At 46.8% G+C, this 21,768-nt stretch overlaps 1 protein-coding gene across 1 annotated transcript in view; it reads left to right on the top strand.

Moving 5' to 3' along the window:
* Positions 1-21,768, top strand: part of MYOM2 (myomesin 2) — a 71,878-nt gene that overhangs the window by 15,280 nt on the left and 34,830 nt on the right. Inside the window, exons 9-17 of the mRNA XM_023517570.1 lie at positions 1,461-1,625; positions 6,145-6,306; positions 8,335-8,476; positions 10,386-10,585; positions 11,223-11,276; positions 15,966-16,093; positions 18,363-18,546; positions 19,676-19,850; positions 21,317-21,438. Coding sequence (XP_023373338.1) covers positions 1,461-1,625; positions 6,145-6,306; positions 8,335-8,476; positions 10,386-10,585; positions 11,223-11,276; positions 15,966-16,093; positions 18,363-18,546; positions 19,676-19,850; positions 21,317-21,438 — 1,332 coding nt within the window. The remainder of the gene's footprint in view (positions 1-1,460; positions 1,626-6,144; positions 6,307-8,334; positions 8,477-10,385; positions 10,586-11,222; positions 11,277-15,965; positions 16,094-18,362; positions 18,547-19,675; positions 19,851-21,316; positions 21,439-21,768) is intronic.

Below are 21,768 nucleotides of genomic sequence, written 5' to 3'. Positions count from 1 at the left end.
CCGGGATTCAGGATTGACTTCCCAAGGAGTAACAGTGTATTCCTACAGAAGCTTTGATTTGGTGATAGAGTGAGGCTCAGATGCCCCAAATCCAGTGCTGGCGACTGAAGAACTGTCCAAGATGGTGCACGATGTGGAGCCTTTCCTGCGGTGCACGTCCCTTCTGACTTCTCAGTGTAGTTTTGTTGAGGGGCAGGTGGCCCAGATTCCTAATGGGCATGTGGGATCCATGGCAGGAGGCTGGGAGGCCTGAGGACCTGTGTGCAGGTGTCCGAAGGCAGCCCAGCCTGCACGGGGATCTGTGTTTGGGACGGATGGATGAGGGAGTGTCCCAGGGGCCACCTGGTCCCATCCCCTGAGTTTCTTCTACTTATTAAAATTTTATCTTTCTAAGTAAAAACTTTCAAGCACTTGTAAAGATCACAATGCTGTGTTTTCACCACCCGTTTCTAACAGATGCACATATTTTGCCTTTTTTTCTTCAGTGTTTTCTTTCTTATTGAAGTTAAGTTCGCACGACAGAAGATTAACCATCATAAAATGCAGTTTCCTGTTGCTTTTTTATTTCTAAAGAACTAGAACTTTGCAGAGATGATGGAAGCTCTGCCCCTGCTCAATCCCTTCTAGGAGGAAACCTCCAGCCTCAAATTCACAGCCATTTATTCCACTCTCCCTACATGCAAGTCATGAAGGTTTTTTTAGGAGGGGGATTTTAAAAAAATTCACTATTAGATTTTTTATTTTGAAATATGTGTACCCCTCAACCTATTCCTAAGATATAGTCAGGTTGATGCCTGATTAATTAGTTCATTTTGGTGCACAATATACAAAGGATATTCCAATGATGAAGATGCCACAGTGTTTTTGAAGATGGGGAAGCCACGACTGTAGTCAGGGGGACTTGCCTGAAGCCACACTCTGTGGCTGGGTCAGGACTGGAGCTCTCACTCCTAACATGTGGTTGGGTTCTGGGCTCTGCCTCTGCTGAGGAGGCAGAGTAGACATCATGACCATCTCTCCGGCCTTTTAGAAGAGGATTGTCTTAGCTGGCGCTTCCTGGACAGGCACAGAGAGTGGGCTGATGCAGGCAGGAGCCCAGCTTCTCCCGGCTCTGCAGGCTTGAGTCCGAGGTCAGGTGCTGGCAGGGTCGGTGCCAGTGAGTGCCCGCCTTTAGGTGCTCATCTCTATCCCCTGAGGACATCTATCCCACGGGGGACCAGCTCATGGCTTCATCTCACCCCAGTTACCTCCCTAAGGCCCCACATCCTAAGCCACCCCATGATGAATGAATTTTGCAGGGATACAAACCCAAGTCTGTACCAATGCAGCATGGCTCCTTTGAGGAGGTAAACCTCATGTTGAGGCGAACACACAGCTTTTGTGCCAAAGGCCTGCGGTGTGTCTGCCGTGCGCGAGATGTGCCAGGACCCTCCCTCTAATAGCTCTGATTCTCTGTGCAGTGCCCTTCTCGTCTGTGATCCCCTACACGCACTTTGATGTTCAGTTTTTGGAGAAATTTGGGGTCACCTTCAGAAGAGAAGGAGAGACAGTCACTCTCAAGTGCACGATGTTGGTGACGCCTGACTTGAGGCGGGTGCAGCCACGGGCCGAGTGGTATCGGGACGGTGAGTGGGGCCAGTGGACACATGGCCACCGGGGTCCTCTGGGTGGACATGTCCTTTCATATTGGTCTTGCTTTGGCTCTGCCTCCGCCACTTAGTCACCTGCAGGCTGGCAGGCAAGCCCAGGGATTGGAGAGGAGAACAGGGAGGGAAGAGTTTAGAAGGAGCACTCGAAGATTTCATAGCTCCGTAAAGAAACGAGTGTGGTGTCAACAACGTGTGCCCTTCTTCAGCTAAAGCAATAGTGAGCATGCGCAACAGCGAGCCCGTGCAATAGCGAGCATGCGCAACAGCGAGCAGCTGAGCGCTCAGACGGGTTGCACGCTGGCTTGAGGGCGATTGATCATTCATTCAGTTTTCTTTCTTTCTATTTTTTTTGAGACAGAGTCTTATTATGTCGCCCTCAGTAGAGTGCTGTTGCATCACAGCTCACAGCAACTTCAAACTCCTGGGCTTAGGTGATTCTCTTGCCTCGGCCTCCCAAGTAGCTGGGACTACAGGCGCCTGCCATAACGCCCGGCTATTTTTTTTTTTTTTCTTGCTGTTGTAATTATCATTGTTGTTTTACAGGCCCGGGTGGATTCTAACCCGCCAGTGTTGGTGTGTGTGGCTGGCATGTAAGCACTGAGCTACCAGTGCCGAGCCCATTCATTCAGTGTTGGTAGGACACAGGGGAGGGAGCGCATGCTCAGTGCTGCGATCCAAGGACTACCAAGCGCGGGTAGTTCTCAGGGCCTTTCCTCCGGACTGCGGGTCTGGGGCTTGGCCCGGACATCTGGCTTTAGAACTGCTGTCCTCAAGGACGCCATGCGGCTGTGTCCTCGGCATCCATGTCTCCACCATCCTGCATGTAGCTTTGGTTCTTACACATCGTCCTGTGCTTCCGTATTTATGCCACATGCACAAGTAAACATTTTTGTCTTCTTGGGCTGTGCCTCTAAAGGAAACTTATTTTCTAAGGATTAGTTCATTGTGTATTTTACCTAAATTATTTAGGACCTAACATAATGCAAAACATGACAAGCATAGGCCATTCTTGCCCATAAGATATTTATAACCTAGCTGGGGAAAACGCACAGCAGAACAGAGCAATGTCTTCTTAAAATCGTGATCATTTGCCACATACGTGGTATGTGCTGGCCTAGTGAGGGGAATGCAGGTCTGCAGTCAGGAAGGAGAACTCACCCGGAAAAGAGTTGCTTTCCCCTGGTGAGCAGGAGGGAGAATTTTCAAGTGCCAGAGCACAGATGCAGAAAGGTGAAAATGTGTCCCAGGCACAGAGAATGTCCCAATTTTACCTTTAAGGAGGGGCTGGGGAGTCAGGTTAGCAGGGACTCTGAGCCTTTTGATCATACCTTGGAGCAGAGTGGTTAGAAATGGCCTCTTTCCTGCTACACGAAGGAGACAGAGGCAGAAGAGAGAAGGAGGGAGAGAGAGAGGCTCACTGTCTCACTGTGTTGGTAGGAACTTCTGGTATGAAATGAAGTTGATTGGAGAAACAGTTTCACGGTGTCCCCAAGACATGGTGACCTCAATTGTAGAACTTTTTCTGGTGATTAGGAAGTGCCTAGAAGTCAGGTAACGTGGCAGTGTCACCAGCCTCTACCAGTCTGAATGGAGTATACATTTTCAAAGACGTTTCTGAGAGGTCTTCTTCCCTTTCTAGTTAGATCCTTGTGTTAGCTGAGGGGATTTAGTTATGAAACTGGTTCCCATTAGCAATAAAATCACATCTTCATAGGCATTATTATTCAAACGGTAACCGGTGGAGACCATTTTTCTATGGCTTACTTTTAGACATTAAAATGCAGGGGATATTTTTACTCTTTACAATTAATGAGCTGAAAGCCACTGAGTGTCTGGTAAGCCCCCAGGCAGTCAGCTACTGCAGGGAGCCCGGGAAACCGCAGGGAAGGAGGCGCTGCTGCCACAGTCAACACAGATCACCAGCTGCTACACTGGAGCCTCACAGGTGGCAGGAGGACCTTGGTTCCTTCGGGAAAAGCCAAGACCACTGTGGGCTGAGATTTGCACAGAAGCTGATTTGTTCAGTGATTTGGTCTGGAAGCCCATAATGGCTCAAAGATGTCTTCAAAGTGGACCCCTGTGCAGCCCCTGTCTGGCTTACATACATGTCTGGATACTTTATCCACAAAGACCAGTTTATCCTCTGGTGTATGAAGAGCTTTCCTGGAGAGAAACCCATTCTTTAGAGCAGGTGGGGAGGAGGCTTCTGTGAGTGGTCTGGCATCTTAGCTCGGGCTGTCGGGACAGAACACCCCAGGCAGCTCTGGAGACTGGATTCCAGGGTCAAGGTGCCAGCCTGGTGGGTCCCTAGTAAGGCTCCTCCCTGCATCATCACCTGGTAGTGGGGCAGAGAGAAAGCACCAACCCTAATCATAGCTCAAAGGCTCCACCTCCTGATGCCGCTGCCCTTGGGGGAGGGTCTCTGCACAGGAACTTGGGAGGATACAGGCCAGACAGTACCAGTATGCAGCTCCTGGTTGTATTTCAGAGATTGGCGTCAATTCTGGAGTTGTCCACACCCAAAGGACAGAATAGAGCTAGCAACATTCCCCACATGACACTGCATCTGAAATCAGGTGCGCGTTCACGCAACGTGCTACACCTGAGGCAACCACGTACTCCTTACAGGCTGCGGGTGAAAGATGCTTAGAGGCAGAATGATCTCATGAGGATTAGAGTTGAATTCAATGCACATCACTGCTCAGAAGGGGTTGTCCTATCACTGAGTCAGACAGCGGCCTTAAGGTCGTCTGGCTGCAGAACCTTGTCTTCCTCTCTCCTCTTCCTTTTCTTCTTTGATATCCTCCAAGGGCTCATGCTGGGTTCTTTGGAGATGCAGCATTCAGCCATCAGACAAGTGTCACTGGGACCGTGTGTCCCACTGTGGTGTTTTGCCCCCAATGTCGGTAATGACCATGTAGTTCTGTGGGCATAGCGATACTGGCAAAGGTGTTTCACCCAGGAATTAAATAGCAAAGTACACCCAATCAATTGTGGAAGAGAAAACAAGAGAGCCCTCCACCTCCATTATCCAAAATTATTTGCTTTGTCATCCTTTATCATTAATTTCTTCTTTGTTTATTAACTTTTTATTGCATTTTGTGTGTATTGCGTGATGTGGCCCGCATTGCATTTTTACTGTACTTAAACCGAGTATCATGCTGGTTCTGAATTAGCACTATTATTCTTCAACACCCTTAGCTATATGGGAAAGAGAGAAAAGTGGATGAAACAACTTAAAATATTTATTTTTTTGCCCATTTGCCACAGTTACTTCTGGAGACTTTGGCCTCATAACTGCCTCAGAGCAAAGTCACGCTTTGCACCCTGTGGGCCAGAGTTTTCCTAAACTTGCCAGGCAAGGTGGATACACACCAATTATTGAAAATGAAAAGTAGTTTTTTTCTTATAACAACTGTAATGCATGTTTGTTGCAAAAAATCCCCCAGTTATAATGTTGTAATCACACGCTACTCTGGCCACTTTGCTGTAGGCTGTGCATCTGTCCTCGCGTGTCTTAGCATGTATGGAAACAGGGAGCGTGCATTCACTTGGGAGCCTCCTTTTTACTCCTTCACCAATACGCTGCTGCCGTGCTTTTGTGACGATTATTCTTTGACACTGTCAGTTATGGAGTGCTGTTTCCATTACGTGAACATGCCGCATTTGCCCTCCATGTGGACGCTTCAGCTGGTTTACACTTCGTTTCTTATAAATGATTCTGGAATGAAATCCTCATTATGCACCTCCATTTATTACCTGGGGACAAGTTCTTAGAATTTTCGTGCATTTTTGGGAGTTTTTGACCGGCATTGTCCCTTCCCCCCAGGAAGCTACCCCTGCCTGGAAGGAGGGCCTGTCTTTCTGCTCTTCCTGATTGCCGACTCCCCTCTTTTCTTCATCCCTGCCTAGTTTCGTAGATGGGAAATACCGTCTCATTTTATTTTGTGTTTCCTCGGTCTCCGATGTGGAGCTCATTGCTCCTTTGCATTTCTCCTTTCACAACTTGCCTTTTAGCCCCCTGGTTTGTTGTAGCTTTGTCATTTATTTCTAAGTTGCAGTGTAGAGGATGCTCCCTGCCTCAGGGTCGGGGCCACCCCAGGGTCGGGGCCAGTGCTGTGATGCATCAGAGCCCCAGCATATAAGGACACAGCCCAGGCTGGTGGTGAGGGGTCACCTCGGTCACTGCACCCTAGGGCAGGAAGCAGGTTTGGACAGCCCACATGTAAACTCTGCTCTCCTGAGGACAGAGCCGGGAGGCCCTTTGCCGCCCGTCCCATCTTGGCTCCCTGTGAGCAGACTCCCCAGTGCTGCCTCATCGTGTGAGTTCTTTACAGGTCACGTCTGTCGGTTCCCACCAAGTCCAGGCTCCGCTTGCTCCCTGGTGTTCCTGTGGCATTCCTGTCTGGGCGCAGGGCTGCACAGTGTTCCCTGGGGTCTCCTTTGATTCTCAGATGACTTCTGATGAAAATCTTCAATTCTGACGCTCTTTCAGATGTGCTGTTGAAAGAGTCCAAGTGGACCAAGATGTTCTTTGGGGAAGGCCAGGCCTCCCTGTCCTTCAGCCACCTGAACAAGGACGACGAGGGCCTCTACACGCTGCGGATCGTGTCTCGGGGCGGCGTCAGCGAGCACAGAGCCTTCCTGTTCGTCAGAGGTGTGGCTGGCAGGGGGACTGACGCTGAGGGTGCCGTGTCAGGCAGAGGGCATGGGGCAGAGGAGTGAGGAGGTCTCAGATGGTCTCTGCTCCTCCCCTGCTCCTGGAGGAAAGTAGACATTTCCTGGGCACACGCACCCCAGGGTTCATTCTGCCAACAAGCACATGAAATAGCGAGACATGGTTTGGATAGATCAGAATCATTATTTTCTCACTTTAATTATTCACAAAATCATTAGCATTTATAAAGTGATTCCTAGCAGTGAATGCACTAGACTTACCCAATTGTCAGGGAATTTAGCCCAGGGGTAAGAGGAGTCCAGCGAAGAAGGCCAAACAGCTGCTATGGTTCTCTGGTTAGGGCCAAGTTCATGCTGGGCTTTTGTTGAGAGGAGGGGACAACAGTGATGGCACCTGCTGCTGCGGCTGCCACCAACTTCATCAGAACTTAAATTCTCATTAACCATAAAACTCTGGCAACCAGTAATTACTGAAAGCTTTACGCCAGGCAAATGCTTACAGTCCTCCATGTATTTAATCCTCATAACAGACTTACAAAGAAAAACAAAATTCAAAATTCGTGCTGTACTGCCAGGCAATGTTAGGCATTTTATGCTTGTGGGGATATATATGGGCACCTAGGTGTGTGCATATGTGTGAACATACATGCAAATATGATATGTCATCTAAAATTCTCATAACTATTTGGTAAGAAAATATTCTTCTCAGTTTTACGAATAAACCCTTTGAGGCTTGGAGGCATGAGGAATGCCTCTCAGGACTCAGGAAATGGCTATGGTCATTACTGAATATCTTATCTTAACACAATCTCAAGAATAAATGTAGAACAAACACATCTCACCTTCTCTGCTTCCCCCGTGAAGTATGAGCTGGCAAGTCTGTGAGTTTACACACTTCTGAAAAGTTTTACTTTTTTATTAGGTTGGCATTAAAGCATCCCCCTCATTGCCTGTGAATGCCTCCTGGCGAGACGTTCCTCCCCGTAAAAATGCAATAAATACAGCACAGCTTCAATTGCCTTGCTCAGTCAGCACTGACACCAGAGAGAAAATAACGCACGTGAGGGGGACTTTAATCATTCTGATGACTTTCTGAAGATTTCGGATGTGAAAGAAAATGTTGGCTCCATGTCAAGAAATTTAATATGCTAAGGATACATGAATAAGAAACTTGAGTAATGCTTACACTGCTAGGAGTGTGTCACTGGACAGCCATGGTTACTGCCTAAATACATACTTTAGATAAGGAAATTAAATGTTCAGTGTATTAACTTTCTAAATAGCTTTGTTGGTCTTCAGTGCAACTATAATTAAAACTTGAAAGCAAAACCTAATTGCTTTAGCATCCTAAGTAGGTTTGGTAATGACCCAAACATTTGCTCACAACTTGCGGAAAAAAATTTAAGTTACCAAATTAAAAATTTAAATCACTAAATTTTCTAGGGATTTTGAAATATAAGAGGGCTTAAGTAATATTTCTCAGGTGTTAAGAAAGAAAAATTATTATCAGATTTTTGACAAAGTGCTACTTTGCCACAATGTGTGACCTAGAGGAGGTAAATTTGGGACATTAATTTGGGACCCAAGGATGGGAAATTGTAGACTTGAGTGTTTTATAGAGGATTTGGTGTTTTGAGGCTTTTTCAAACTCATAAATTTACAGCAGAACCTCCGTAGTTGGTCACCTCCTCCACTGACCCCCTCCTCGAGTTGATCTGATTTTCACAGCCAGACACACACCATATGCGTGTACCAGTAGAGCAGGACTGGCTCCTTATGTTGACCACCTCTGTACGCTGACCAGTTTGTGCAGTCCCTTGGGTGGTCAGCTTACAGAGGTTCCACCGTACTTATGTTTCTTGTCACCAATCCACCAGGGTCAAAGAACATTCTAGTAACTTGAACATGAGGATGAGACAGTGAATCAAACCAAACAGTGGGGGGTTAAGTTTGAAGCAACCCCAGCTTTAAGGGACTGTGGATTTGTGTCTTTTCTCCCCCACCCCAGACGCTGACCCGCTGGTCACAGGGGCCCCCGGAGCTCCCATGGACCTGCAGTGCCACGATGCAAACCGGGATTACGTCATCGTGACCTGGAAACCTCCCAACACGACCACCGAGAGCCCCGTCATTGGCTACTTCATCGACCGGTGAGTGCCATGTTGGAAACATTCCTGAAATGAGCATTTTCATGGGCGGTTAGTGAAACACAAGTTCTTATTCTGAACTGGCTCTGTGTCGCTGTTTGGTTACTGGTGGTTATCATCCGGTAGGCTGAGCCCAGCATAACCACGTGGGAGTTTCTTTTTGCTGAAACTGGCATCTTCTCGTTCATCTCCTCTACACCCAGCAACGAGTCCTGACATCTGTGGGCACTCACGGAGCCTGGGGTCATTCTGTGGGGTGTGCTAGGGGAGAGAAGCCTCTCGGTCAGCAGAATCTACCCCTAGGACTGTTCCTCCCTGCTGAGAGAGTGCCGGCTCTTTGCACAAGTCCTGCTCTTTTTCTCTTTTAAGTAATAAGATTTTTCTTTTTGTCGCTGAGTAAAATATATTGGGCCCTCACAATACAGAAGATTGAAATTTATCTTTGAGTTAATAACTTAAATTTAGATCAGTATCAAACCTGAGGGAGTTCTGACTCTTTGGGTTTCCATTATGTGGAATAGTGAAAACTCAGCAAGCCAAGGAATTGGCTGGATATGTACTTTATGCTTCATTATTGGAGGAAATTATAGTTAAAGACAATGAATTTGGAGGTGAGACAGAGGCCATAAGAGAGTGATTCCTGGCAGGAATTCAAAATTTTCTATATATAAAAATCAATTGCTTGTGAGGTTTTTTTTTTTGTTTACCCTGATTAAACTCTTGTCTACCTCCCAACACAGCTGTTTGTTTAGCTGAAACAGTCCCCATCAAGGCCGTATTTTGATATGCTGGAGAGAAATCTGCAAAGAGTATTGTTCAGGGTTTATATTCAGTTTAAAACAAAATAAAACACAAACTGAAAACCGTCTTCTATTCTCCTGCGGCCTCTGATGACTTTCCTAACAAACTGCCTAAAAGCACTTCAAGCCTCATCTCAGCTGGTCATCCAGCCCTCTTCCCCCTCATTAAAGCAGCAGAACATTCTGGAAGGGGCAGCTCCTTCTCCTCTGGCTCCCCACCTGTGTCCAGCCTGGTGTTGGTTTAAGTTGAGGTTTCCCTGCTGACCCCTTTTCTTTGGCTGAAACAGGCCAGGACCAGGACATACGGATGAGAGAACTTTCTTTGAAAATTCTGAGAGTTAGGGGAACAGAGAGCTGGTTCTTTCTAAAATGAATGTATGACCTGAGTTCAAAAACTCCGAAAGACGGATTTTCTGAACTCGCTCTTTTTAAGGACTTAACATGAGGCCTTTGTTCTTATGTTTCTCAGTCTGTGAAAAAGGGCTGTGAATCTTTCCTGGGTTTCCAGGTCTCTGGTCAGGCCTTAATTAGTATTTCCAAAAGGCTTCCAAACATCCCATGAGTAAAAAAGCATCTTACCGCTCTTCCAGGGGAATGTAACGCGATCTTCTAGGAGTGTCTTCTCACTGGCCCGCAGAGCGCCTCCCTGTTGGGGGCCAGGAGTGGGGGCCGGGGTTGGGGGCTGAGATAGGGCTTCTCTCCAGCCTTGCCTGGAGCCCAAGAGCAACTGTGACTTTATCAGGTAAGTCGGTAAAGGAATGGCCAAGGAGAGATCTAAAATAACTTTCTGAGGTGATTTTGCCTCTGTTTGAAGGCAGGAATTGATCTTCAGCTATAAATTATTTACATTTCAGGGGTATATATAATTCATACATGATACACAGTCCATATCTTAAATAATTATGTATATTATCTTTTCTAAATAGTGCTGTCTTTTCAAAGTTCATTTATACTACCCTACAAATCAATATTTTAACAGCATGAATTTTGCCAGTGCTGAGATTATTTTCCGGTTATGGTATATATAGTATGTGTATATATATGTATGCCTACGCCTATATATTTAGTCAGCTGCCACATCTGTTATTCACGGCTCTTTTTTCTGTTTGTAGATGTGAAGTGGGCACTAATAATTGGATCCAATGCAACGATGCACCAGTAAAAATATGCAAATACCCTGTCACGGGGCTTTTTGAAGGACGGTCTTACGTGTTCCGAGTCAGGGCTGTCAACAACGCGGGCATCAGCCGGCCCTCCAGGGTCTCGGAGCCAGTGGCTGCACTGGACCCTGGTGACCTCAGAAGGTTACAAGGTAGGCTGCTCAGACGTCCCTGCTTTGAGTTCCGACTCTGACGGAGAGGCGACCCAGTGTGAGCCTGGGCGCGTTGCTGTGCTGTGCACGGTACGGGCTGTTGGCTGTTTTCTGGTGTCACGGGGTATCTGCTGTTCTCTGCTGTCTCGTCAATGTCACCTTAGGAAGGTGGAGAGCCAGATTGATGTTCACACTTTAAAACTAATGCCCTTCATCTCCATAAAGCTCTTCACTGGAATCCAGTTAAATTGGGTCGGAATTAGACCTTTTCAGGCCATTGGTGACATAATTTCAGTCTATAATGAGACTTGGGAAGTCATGAAACCAAGCCACCCTGTTTCTGAATTTTAATTTCACATGACACAGAATCCCTAATGGGGTTGGGCCCTTAATTGTGGTTTTAAGTGAGCCCTGGTATTTTCCTTACCAGCACGGTCCTCTCAATCCTCTACAAAGAGCTGAGGAGCTTATGTCACCAACCCCACTTCCAAGACATCGACTCTGATTACTCCAGAGGTCCGCTGTGGTGTAGTCCTAATGCAGAGGTGATGCAGAGTCGAGTTGAATTAGGGAACATGTGCGCTTTCTGCAGAAAATCTTTGGATATCAAATTTAGCACCAACCTTTCTCTTTGCAGCAATTCATTTGGAGGGAGAGAAGGAAATTGTAATCTATCAGGATGACCTTGAAGGTAAGTAGCTCCCCACCTCTTTGTTCCAGCTGCCTGCCATGTCCCAGGGATTCAGAATTGTAATCAGAGATATGAGAAAGCTAAGGAAATATCCACACGGCGGCCCCTGTTTGCATGTGAAAATAGAACTGCAGGGCAAGTCTGCAAGCTCGATGTTCATAGAAATTTTAAAAAAAGAAAAGAGAGAGAAGGAGGGTGTGGGTGGCCAGTCTTGGCCCCGTCATCCATGAGGGCTTAAAGGTGCATTCACTCGAGGATTTAGGGAGAAGAGACCAGAGTCAGGCCAGGGTCTGACTTCTGGCTACCACAGGGTCTTTTTCATATACTTCATTCATGGAATAACATTTCATTTCACTTTTGGGAAGCAGCAATTTTCTTCCTAACATTTTAATGGAAATAGATCAGGTCGTTTCTGCCCAGTGATGTCTCTCTAGAGAGAAGGATTTGTTAAGGAGGAAAAGCTTACGTTCTTCATCAGATTTTATTTCATCTTCTCATGAGAGGTCAGGAAGTGCAACTTAAAACTAAAAAAGCAAGATTCCAAATCAGTTTGGAGCCATTGGTGAAGAAGAGAGAGAAGAGTTTTGAGCACTTCGTTAAGACTGCAGTGCCCCAAACGTTCTTCCTTCCAGAGAACTGCAGATTCAGGGGAGGTTTGGTGATTGAGTTTCATATTTGAAGCAGACAGACTCCCAAAGGCTCCACACGTAAAGATGTTCGTCTATGACTTTAAAAACAGTAGTTGTCCCAGTGCTTCTCACCAGGGATAGAAACTCCCAGAGGAGCACCCTTCAGAGTTCTTGTCAAACCCAAGGTAACATCTGAAGTCTTGGTTAAATCCTCTGCTCCAGGAAAGATGCCCCTTTCCAAGGGAGGAAGGACTTTGGGGAAGGTTGATTTCTGTGGCCTGAGCCCTCTAGGTGCCCTGTACGTAATGACACTCTTGACACTTTTTGGTAATTAAACATAGATATTTGAGTGTATAAAAAAGCCCCCAAATTTTCCTGGAAGAGAAGATATTCTTGAAACAAAGCAACATGTGTAGCTGTGAGTTTGGGGCATTCTAGAGGACAAGGCCACTCTCCTTTCCACTCCTCGTGGGCCTGTAGGCTCCTTGAGGAGAGATGCCATCTGGATCACCCTGAGTGGACACCTAGGAATTCAGATCTGGTAGAGATGACCCACATGGCTTTCATAACTGTCATGCACCTGGGATGAAATTTGCATTGTGTAAGGGTTGATGGGAAGAGCCCTGTCCCAGGCAGGGCTGTGCCTTTCTGGGGGAGACCCTCTGTCCTCCACATAGACATAGACGCATCCAGATATCCATAGCTACTCATTAGGACCAAATAAAGAAATAAGGAAATTTCCTAAGACCTGGTCTGCAGCTGGCTAGTGGAAGTTCAGTCTCTGGGCACAAGCATTGTTATTTTCCATTGGAATAAGTCACAGACCATACTTGCCCTGTTAATTCTCATATTTCCTTTCTTAACTGGAGGCAGGCTTTTTGGTTGCCTGAGCCTGTGCTTTCCTTTGGTTTGCTGCTTCGCGAACATGCCAGTGTTTGCTCCAACCAGGAGCCTTTTCTGAGGCGCCATTTACGTAGCTGGTCCCAGGCTGAGGGGGTCTGGACTTCGGGTGGACGAGTGTGACTTGGGTGTCAGTGCTGCAGAATCTCAGCTACACGGGGATCCTGCACTCTGGTATGAGGCTTTGCGTGCAGAAAATGGGTGAATGCTGTGGTCTGAGACAAATTAGGTATAAAATTGATATTCTGTCACATTGATAGAGAGTTCATCTGTTCACCTCAGTCGTTTTAAACGAGGAGCGCCTCCTTTAATTTAAAAAAATCTTTAGACAAAGAAAGAGGTTCTATAATGCTTTTAAGAAAACCATTTCTGGGCTCAAAAATGTGCTATTAGGAATTTCGCTTTTTGACCCACATCTCTTTTATTCATAGAAGCTGATTTTTGCTTTTAACATCAATTTAGCTGAAAAAGACTTGGTAAAGGCCTCTTGTTTTAATGAAGCAGAAAGCCATTACTCTCGTTGGCTTAAAATCGCTCCTCTGCTATTTTCGACTTTTGGCTACATTTTTCTCATCATTTTAATCTTGGGTAGTGTCTCGCTTCCAACATTTAAGTTAATATCAATGCTCTTTCCTTAGTATCATCTATCTTCTCCCAGATTTCTTGAATTGCTCCACTGGAAAGTGGACACTTTCTTCATGGAAAGACCCCTGCCGGCTCTCGCAGGATGTTATGAGACTGATTTTATCCTCCCTGGGTTTTGTACCACATTGTCCACACGCTGCCTCGGACAGGCTCCTCTGGAGCTCCCCCACTTACTCCATCACTCACACTGGACTCTGTCGTGCTCACGGGCAGTGGTGCATTCTCATTTTGGGGGTTCTACAAATTCCAAATAAACTCCATGTTTCATTGACTTAGAGAAACATCTCCTGGGGACATTCCTGTGGCTAATGTTGGAGGTCCAAGTGCAAGCTTCCTGCTGAAGCTTGGGCCCCAGCTCAGCACTCCTAGGCTGGCAACCTTCGGAGGCGCTGTGTTTTCCCAAGTGCCAATTCTGCACTTTGCTGACTGCCAATTCTGTGCCTGTAAGCTCGGGGAGAATGATGTTATCACCATCCATGTGGGAAAAGGGGAAAAGAACCAGATGAGATAATGGGTGAGAAAACATTTTTAAGCAGTGCTATATATACACACACATATATAATGTATTAATAATGTAGAAAATACAATAATGTTATTACTGTCACACGTGTGCACGTAGCTCACTATGGGAACAGGACGGCAGGGAGCCATCTGAGCTGCAGCAGAGGCCGGGGCAGAGTGTCATCTCTTCTGTGTGGCTCTGCCTCGTTTCTCTTCCCAGCTGCAAGCACCTTGGCCCTCTCCAGGCTTTTGGGCCACATGGGCCTGTCCTCTGCGTCCAGTGTCCATGGTGGGCTGTCTGCACGTCTGGAAGGCTGACCTATCGCACGGTCCAAGGTGATAGAGAACGTCTAAGTGACTCCACTTTCCCGCCCCATCGAGGGCTCCCGGATTCTTACGTCTTGCCTTGGCGTCAAGTTTCTCTGGGTCCTGAAGCTACCTGAGGGTTTGGTAATGGCAAGGCAGTTCTGGGAGCACGTGGGGGAGATTCTGTAGGTGGCTGTTGGCCCCGCTGCCTGCTTTTGGTTTGGTCATGTTTGCTTCTCTTGTGAGTGAGAGAAACCGTGATGTGGTTTGGGAAGTGCGGCATCTATTATGGGAAGATGGGTTTTCTGCATCTGTCTCTTCTGGGTCCTCCTCGGGGCATCTCTAGGTATGGGCACGGTGTCCTCCCTGCCCCCAGCTTGGTCACTCTCTGCAGTTTCTTGGAGACAGGTTGACTCCTTGTTTGAACCTCAATGTCTTAGGTCTTAGGTCAGGCTCGTGTTGGCTCTAAAATAAACTATGCTCTGTGACGGGACCCTCATGATGTCAAACCCTGTTCAGTTCCTCGTCTGCAGCAGAGGCCTGAGGAACCTGGATATTGAGAAGGGCTCAGACATGTCTGGGAGGTTTCACGACATTTTAATGATGTGCTAAGCTACTGGAAGCTGGTAATGTTTTGTATCACAATTCAAGGACTGTGGGTCTGGAACTTCCACCTTGCATGAGAATCTCCTGTAGATCCAAACACAAATCTCTGCACTTCACACATAAAAAAGGTGCATGTCAGATGTATTTGATTGTAAATATTCCATTATAGTTGTTTGCAAAAGGCGTATCAACATTGCCTCAGAAACCGAAATAAGCAGTGTGCAACACAGCGCTTTCCAAGGTGGTGCAGACCTGAGGGACGTGTAGACCAGCTGATGTAGAAGTTGGTCTACAGTTTTGCAAAGCTGGTATACAGGTTTACAGAGCTGGTATACAGTTTTGCAAAGCTGGCATACAGTTTTACAGAGCTGGTATACACTTTTACAGATGTGGTATACAGTTTTGCAAAGCTGGTATACACTTTTACAGAGCTGGTATACAGTTTTACAAAGTTGGCATACAGTTTTACAAAGCTGGTATACAGTTTTATAGAGCTGGTATACAGTTTTACAGAGCTGGGATAACATTTTATAAAGCTGGTATATAGTTTTACAGAGCTGGTATACAGTTTTACAGAGCTGGTATACAGTTTTATAAAATTGGCATACGGTTTTACAGAGCTGGTATACGGTTTAACAGAGCTGGTATACAGTTTTACAGAGCTGGTATACAGTTTTACAAAGCTGGCATACAGTTTTACAAAGCTGGCATACAGTTTTATTTCTTGAGGGGACACAGTATGAAGAAAGCAACCCGAGAGGATCAGTCCTCAAGGCTTTCAAGCTGCCTAGCAAAGACCGTCACTGCACAAATTCCTAGCACAGCCAGAGCTCCATTTCTGATGAAACATCTAATTTCTCTGGTTAATCCTCTCCCCCTTTTCAGCAGAAATTTGGGCACACTTTGGATGAGATTTCTCTTATGAACTGACTCATGTCTGTAGTAGAAACAAAAAAACAGCCTTTCCCCCAAAGGAAGAGGACCCAAGGGCAACAGTGGTGTGGCAGCTGGTTGGTGGCCAGTGCCGTACTCAAGGGGCAGGCCCCATGGCAGCTGCAAGTGACAGGGACCCTCTGCACTCACCAGCTCCGTTCCTCCCCAGGTGACGTGCAGATCCCAGGACCCCCCACCAATGTGCAGGCCACCGAGGTCAGTAGGAACTACGTCGTCCTCAGCTGGGAGCCTCCTACTCCTCGTGGCAAGGACCCCTTGATGTACTTCATCGAGAAGGTACTTGAGCCTGAGCCAGAGGGTCTCTGTGAGGTTCTGTGCTGTCACATGCACTGTGTTTTAGGAATGGGCAGATCTCAGTGACTGTCACAGACACCGCTCAATGTCAGTGCAGGTGTGGTCAGGGAGGGGTGCGGGAGGGTGTCCTGGGACGGGCAAGGCACCAGGGCTGTGTGCTCATCTGTTTTGCCTTCTTAGCATAGGCGTCAGTCCCCACTGTTCACGATGGGTTTATCTCCAGGGACCCTCAGGGATCAGCAGGCCCCCATCCCTTACACTCCCGGCTCCTGATTCTGGACAGAACTGGGCTGCTCTCCTTGGCTGCCAGGGTGTGTGTGCAGCTGTGTGGCCACTGGATGGCGATCTCGCAGAGGGAATTCACTGGCAACCAGCCTGCCAGGAGAGTCACATCATCAGCTTCAAAGATTTTCTGTCCTGAACACAAATAAAAAAATGCAAAACACAGCTTAGCTCCTTGCAAGGCCTTAAAGGAACCACGGATTGTTACAATGTATTTTCCATCTTAACCCTACATTTCTTTATGCACTAAGAGGAGGCATGAAGCCGTGTGGGCTGCAACTCTGCAGTTTATACAAGTGATTTTAGTCCCTGGCTTCACGCTGGGTGTGGGCGGTAGGTGTGCATGTCCCCCTGAGCAAGCTGGTTTTACAACTCCAAGTTTAATGACAGCTGAATGCTCTTCTCTGGTGGGTTCGGGTGGGTTCAGGTTGGTATGTGGGCTGCTCTCTCGGGGTGTGGGTTTAGTGTGCAGTGGTCGGTCATTTCCCTTGAGGAGTTTTGCTTTTGGGGAGCAGTTGTGCCTGCCACAGGTATGTGCCCCCCAGGGGTGTGGCAGGCAGTCCCTGCAGAGGTGTCCCGAACCTCCTGCTGCCCTCCAGGCTCTGCCTGAAGTGTGGACAAGCTCAGGGTTTACTGGTGACTCTCACGTCCTTTGTGGTGTCTAGAAGCTTGGGCTCAGGCCCCTGCAGGTGCCCCCTCACACACTAGGCCCCCACACCGCCAGACTGTGCTGCACTGCATATAGTGCCAGGGGTCCCAAACATTTTAAACAGGGGGCCAGTTCACCGTCCCTCAGACTGTTGAAGGGGCTGGATAAAGGTCCTAGGCAGGCTGCATGTGGCCCACGGGCCATAGTTTGAGGACGCCTGAACTGTGGTCACAAGGAGAGCAGCCCTCGGGGCACCGCTGAGCCACCTATGACCCAAATGCCCAGATGGCTCTAAAATAGTGACCTTTCATTTTTGCCAAAATGAGAGGAGGCATCTCTTTCAAAAGTGAACCTAATTTGCTGACGCCTGGATTCAGGTGTAAATATTTTTAGCAGGCTCTAGCTGGTTAATGCATGTCCAACTTTTCCTACCACAAAATTACTTTCAAAGAGGGGGCTTATCTCTGTAGGAAAAAAAAATAAGACATACAATCAAGGTTCTTAAGGTAATTATCAAGAACACAAGTTAAGCACACAGTATATACAATTTGGAAAATACAGAGAAGTTACTTGGAATATAATTAAAATCAGTAGTAATTCCATCACATAAAACAGCCAGATTAATATGTGGTACATATAGGTTTTTATGTACTTAGTGAATTATGTGGGTAATTTGTGGTCTGTACTACACCTAACAAAATGACATAATTCCTCTCCTGTAATTAAAGATCTTTATGTAATCATTTATTGGCTAAAAGTGTTTAAATATATGAACACACTGTAGTGGGTCTTACCCCATTGACAAATGTTTATATGCCTGTCACCTGATCAGTGCAGTAAGTAACTGCAAAAAGGTAAAAGTTTTAAAGTGAAATGTGAGCCACTGAGTTATGCTGAAATTCCACAAATATACCCCCAAATTATCTTTTACTTATGTGAAGTTCATTCCCTGTTACTGAAACTACAACCTATGTATTGATTCCCTTGACTTTTCTATACGTTTGATTATTCACTTTGTTGGAAAAATTTCTGTCAGTAAGCATTTTAAACTTTCAGTAAGTTATCATCTACTTTTCCAAATTGGCATCTTTTTTTTTTTTTTTTTTTAAAGTTTGGCCTGGGCTGGGTTTGAACCTGCCACCTCCAGCATATGCGGCCGGTGCCCTACTCCACTGAGCTATAGGTGCTGCCCCAAATTGACATCATTTTTATAAAATTCAGAAAAGCTGTACTGAGTCCACTGTGTGTAGGGTGCAGTGGGTGTGCCCAGGGGACAGTGTTGGCAGCTACGTGGTGTGCAGCTGTCATTTCTCTCCGCAGTCTGTGGTCGGCAGCGGCACCTGGCAGAGGGTGAATGCCCAGACAGCTGTGCGGTCCCCGCGTTATGCTGTCTTTGACCTCGCTGAGGGGAAATCCTACGTGTTCCGCGTTCTGTCAGCAAATAAGCATGGCTTGAGTGACCCGTCAGAAATAACTTCTCCCATTCAGGCCCAGGACACCATCGGTATGTTATCACCATGCATTGCTCAAATTCAAGACAGGCCAAGAGTAAGGTGACATTGGATGACTTTTAAATCATGTGAATAAAGACATTAATGTTAGTATGAGTTAAAATTCAACCTGCTGTAAAGTTTTATTTGACAAGAGACAAAGGGCTTTCTGTTATGTTTTGGTTGGTTCTGAACAAAGCTTCAAAACCTTTCCAGGAAACCTGCAAATAAGTGAGTTAAAAATAGGTTTGGGCAATGGTCACTTTAAAAATATTACAATCCTAAATGCACTAGTTTCTTGCCTGTCTGGTCTGAAGATCTCTCTTGGAAGATTTGTGTATGGAGCACACACTACCGAAATTTGCACTGCAATCCACTCAGCCTGGAGCTGTAGCCATTAGCAGGAGACTTTCTTGAAGTGCTTTGTAGCCTTTGTGATAGACATATTTTAGTGGGCTGCAATTCTGATTCTAAGTCACTGGATACCCCTCTCCTCTCTCCTTTATCCATTTTTTGTGAGAAAGCTGGTTCCCAATATAACATGGTAATAGGCTTCCACCTCCAGGTGTCTCCCTGGTTCTGGTTTAATTGAGGGTCATAGGACTCACAGGACTCATGCCCAGGGTGGAAGAGACCTGTGGCCCCCCCAGCAGGGGCCCAACCCATTTTTACTTCATGGCTCTCACAGAAAGTGATCATAACTGGCACACACTGAGGCGTGTGGCCCAGGCTCTGAGGACACTGTGGCTCTGAGGGGTGCCTGCACCTCAGCTGGTGTGAGGTGAGATGATCATATGGTCAAATAATGTTTTAATTTTGAGTCCTCTTACCATTCCGATGGATCTGATGAAAATGTGCCTCATTTCTTAAAAATTTGTAGTTTACATTCCAAAGCAGTTATCACCCACGTGGCATAATCATTTATGCCGCTGGAAGAGCTCTTATAGCGGGTCTGGTGAGGTGCAGGCAGGACCCCCATGTGAGCCCCGAGAGTCTGACTCCTCTCTGTACCTGTTGTTGGCCCACAGCTCGTCTCCCTTGCCCCCATTTCTTCCAAAGCCCAGCCTGGTTTGCCGAGGGTCTCTGGCATGGCTGACAAAGGTCTCACCCCACTTCTGCCATCACTTTGTCTCCTCTGCACAGTCACTCCTTCTGCTCCCGGTCGGGTTCTGGCTTCACGAAACACCAAGACGTCTGTCGTGGTGCAATGGGACAAGCCCAAGCATGAGGAGGACCTGCTGGGGTACTACGTGGACTGCTGCGTGGCGGGGACCAACATCTGGGAGCCGTGCAACCACAAGCCCATCAAGTACAACAGGTGCCCACGTCACCTCCTGCCGCCCTGAGATCCTTGTACTGAAATGAAGTGGGAGAAGCAAAACCAGGACCCACATGTCTCCCGGAGTGGCACACCCGCTAAGTTTCTGTGCACACAAGTCTGCTTTCCTTGTCAGGCATAAGGGCACACACAGGTTGTAAAGTCTGAACACTCAGGTGTGCCGGTTACTACACCAGCTCTTCTCAGCTGAAACGATTTATTTATGGATGAAAGAAGAGTCCCAGCACTTGGGACTTTTTTTGAATAGGAGAGTTAAAAATAGCAACTACATTGTAAAAGTCATTTTATTTTTATGTATTGATTTTTCAAACTTTTAAAATTGCTTTGTTCATGTTACTGGCAGTCCTATTCTCCAGCCCTGGCGGGGACCCCATGGGAGCCCTGTCCTCTCATGGGGGCCTGCGGGGGAGGGAGGCTGCTGTGCAGCAGAAAAGCCACATCTGCTTTTGGGACTGACCTGCTCCCGAGGCCACTGAGTGGGCAGAGGTTGCCTGAGAGCATCAGGCTTTGCCCACTAAGCAAGTCTCAGGACAATGTAGGCAGCTGTCTGAATCACCTGTGCAGACAGGTTGTCAATCACGGCTCATCCATTTTACCTTGTAAAATCTTTTAAAAAATCCATAGTAAGAAAGTTGTGGCTAGAAAAGAAGAAATGTCATCGAGGGGAATAACAGATGTTCCTCAGCCTCCACGGCAAAGGCAGAGAGATCCGTCAGGATAAGAAACTTAGGATATTATTCCGGTAGAAGGATCCTGTAAATGGTTAATAAATGCTGGCTGATTATTTAAGATACATAATTTTCACTTACATTTACTGGGTCCTCACCACGCACAAGGGGTAAAAGTTCCTGTTCCAGGCTTGTACCAGTGCCATGAGCTTGTCCCTGGTCTCAGGATGGGAAACAAAGTCTTACGGGGCTTGAGGAACTTGATGCAGGACGTAAATCTATTGCGTGTTAGAGCCGGTGTTCCAGCCTCCTCTAGCTGACTTCAGCGTCTCAGCCTTTAGCACCAGTGTAATTATTTCCCATTCAGTTTAGCATATACCGTTCCGTGTAGCTACTTCTCGTTGTTCAGTTTTGCATACACTGTTTCTTTTAGATAAGGAAATGGATAGTGTAATAAAACAGTCCAGTGATCCAGGCAAGACCAGGAAACGTGAAAATGAAGGCAGAGACACATAACATGTGACCTTGACACTGAGCACAGCCAGCTCCTGGGGTGATTGGGTGCTGTGGCCTTGCTCTTTTTAACCTCGCGTATTGAATTAATTAACTGACATCGCACATGAAGAAGTTATGCATACATAAGGCACATAGAAAGTAAACTTCACTTTAGTCCAAGTGAAACATTTTTTATGGCGTTTTCAGAATGATGTCTACTTCTGCAATAAGAGGAAAAGGACGTGAGCCTTGTAGTTAAGAGCCTGATCTGGTTTTCCCCAGGTTCGTGGTGCATGGCTTGACCACCGGAGAGCAGTACATCTTCCGAGTCAAGGCCGTCAACGCTGTGGGGACCAGCGAGAACTCCCAGGAATCTGAGGCCATCAGGGTCCAGGCTGCCCTCAGTGAGTCACTCAGGCGTGATTCTGCACCGAGTTTTTGTTCCCTATACACTGTAGTTTCCACATGAATAAACATTTATGATGCCATTTTTGATATTACCAGAGGGAAAAAGGGATGTAAGTCGTTGAGCAGAGGACGTGTGGTTCCTTGAAATCTCTCATCAACAGGCGACTTGTCTTGGAAACAACTGTATGAAATCTCTCATCAACAGGCGACTTGTCTTGGAGAAATGACAAGACAAAAATAAAATGCAAATTAAAAGTAGAAAACACCATCAGAGGGCACGGGGATGGGCTTCCCGGTCAAAGTGTGTGCCAAAATAGAACAACATC

This window comes from Otolemur garnettii, unplaced genomic scaffold (genome assembly GCF_000181295.1).
Source record: "Otolemur garnettii isolate 467f Iridium unplaced genomic scaffold, OtoGar3 scaffold00114, whole genome shotgun sequence".
In the NCBI taxonomy this organism is placed as follows: domain Eukaryota; kingdom Metazoa; phylum Chordata; class Mammalia; order Primates; family Galagidae; genus Otolemur; species Otolemur garnettii.
The sequence above is the reverse complement of the archived record's forward strand: the minus strand, read 5'-3'. Positions and strand labels throughout refer to the sequence as shown.